Source organism: Ciona intestinalis, unplaced genomic scaffold (assembly GCF_000224145.3).
Source record: "Ciona intestinalis unplaced genomic scaffold, KH HT000505.1, whole genome shotgun sequence".
NCBI classification, from domain to species: Eukaryota; Metazoa; Chordata; class Ascidiacea; order Phlebobranchia; family Cionidae; genus Ciona; species Ciona intestinalis.
This window is the reverse complement of record NW_004190826.1, coordinates 3808-5471: the sequence shown is the minus strand read 5'-3', so window position 1 is coordinate 5471 and position 1664 is coordinate 3808. Positions and strand designations below refer to the sequence as shown.

The 1664-nt window shown below is 31.9% G+C and overlaps 1 protein-coding gene across 1 annotated transcript in view; it reads right to left on the bottom strand.

Moving 5' to 3' along the window:
- Positions 1–89: 89 nt before the first annotated feature.
- The window catches only part of LOC104265802 (carnitine O-acetyltransferase, mitochondrial-like), a 4441-nt gene continuing 2866 nt past the window's right edge, over positions 90–1664 (bottom strand). Inside the window, exons 4-5 of the mRNA XM_026839620.1 lie at positions 949–1022; positions 90–406 (exon numbers count right to left, since the gene is read on the bottom strand). Of these exons, the coding sequence (XP_026695421.1) occupies positions 105–406; positions 949–1022 (376 nt within the window). The 3' untranslated portion in view covers positions 90–104. The remainder of the gene's footprint in view (positions 407–948; positions 1023–1664) is intronic.

Genomic DNA, 1664 nt, shown 5'->3' with positions numbered 1-1664 from the left:
AAGAAATTGTATACTATTACATGGAATACTAAATGAAATAATTTTATTTTCTTATGTAAAATTTAATAAGCGTGGTCACTACACCTGGCAGACAAACGAGCCACTTATGTTTCAATTTTATCACATAATATAAAATCGCAGAAAATTTTACAAAGTTTTTTCTGTAAAGTCATGGAAAATTTTACGAGACTAAAAGGGTCTAGAGCAAAAAAATTTGAGAAGCTCTGGCTTAAACTAAAAAAAGTTTGAGAAGCTCTGGCATTACTAACCTTTCTGTCAGCAATCATTTCATAAAATTTGAGATGATGGAATACAACACAGCCAGCCCTAGCACTCTGCTTTTTTGGAGCACATTCAGCAAGGTCAGATTTTTCAATAGCACTGTCCGTGCAGAAATTGGTATACACTGTAATAAAATTTGAAAATATGTAAAGTAAAAAAAAAGGAAAAATCTCATCTAAAAAAACAAACAAAATTAAATTTATTGTAAATTGTTAAGCAAAGCACGAGGTGTATGAAATAGAAAACCTGTGTTATAACAACTATATTTAATAATAATTTAAATTATGATTTATAGTTATATAGCCATCTGCATCAAAGCTTAGGTAAAATATGGCAGCACTTTCATGTTACCCTAATAATCATATGCGTCAAAGTTTGTTTTTTTTATGTTACTTAACTTTTTTAAAGTTATTCTACGGATCATATGCGCCAAACTTTGGGTTTTTTATGTTACCCTACTAATCATATGCGTCAAACCTTAAGTGGCAGATTGGAAGACCTATTCCACTTAGTAAACATTACAACCAATAAGGTGAAACTATCATTACAACCAATAAGGTGAAACTTCACAAGAATGAGGGTCCTACCACCCCTGCCTACCCTGAATTTTCTACAGCTTGGCGCCTATGTTTACATAAAGTATTTATACACACACACAGTACTTACATAGGGAGGAACGGTTGACTAAATACGCATATTTGTCCCATAGATCGGCAACCCAATTGTCTTCTGTTTTCTCTCTAATGGATACAATGCTTCGTTGGTTTTGAATTCTAACTCTAAATGCTTATATAGGCATGCACAATACAGAATTTCGTACAGAATATTTTTGACTATTTTATGCACAATACAGAATATTTTTGACTATTTTATCCACAATACAGAATATTTTTGACTATTTTATAGGCTATGATCCAAAAAGGCTACCCTTAAAGTGTCAATAAATTGATTTATTTGGGTAAAAATGGTATTCTTTTATAATTTAAAAAGGTTAAAATTCTAGATTTGAGAATAAAGTATTCTAGGATATCCCAAAGTTAGTATAGACCAAGTTAGGAAACGGCGCTCGTGTCCGCCATTACGGAGCCCACAGAGCGTGAATCGCCTATACAAATGCATGGTCGGCATGCGTTTATTTAGTTCTTGTAAGCGATACAAAGCTAAAAAACACGTATAGCGGTTGTTTTAACATATAAAATATAATTTCTAATATAAATCTTGTTATATAATATTAAATCTAGGAATTAATGTGGAGTAAATTAGTATTTTGACTGGTTTTCGGCGTACAGTGTGGTTTAATAGAGTACTTTACGTTGGCGATTAAGACTAGCAGCAATCAGCTTAGTTTACATAATAATATATGATCATACCTACGAACCTAC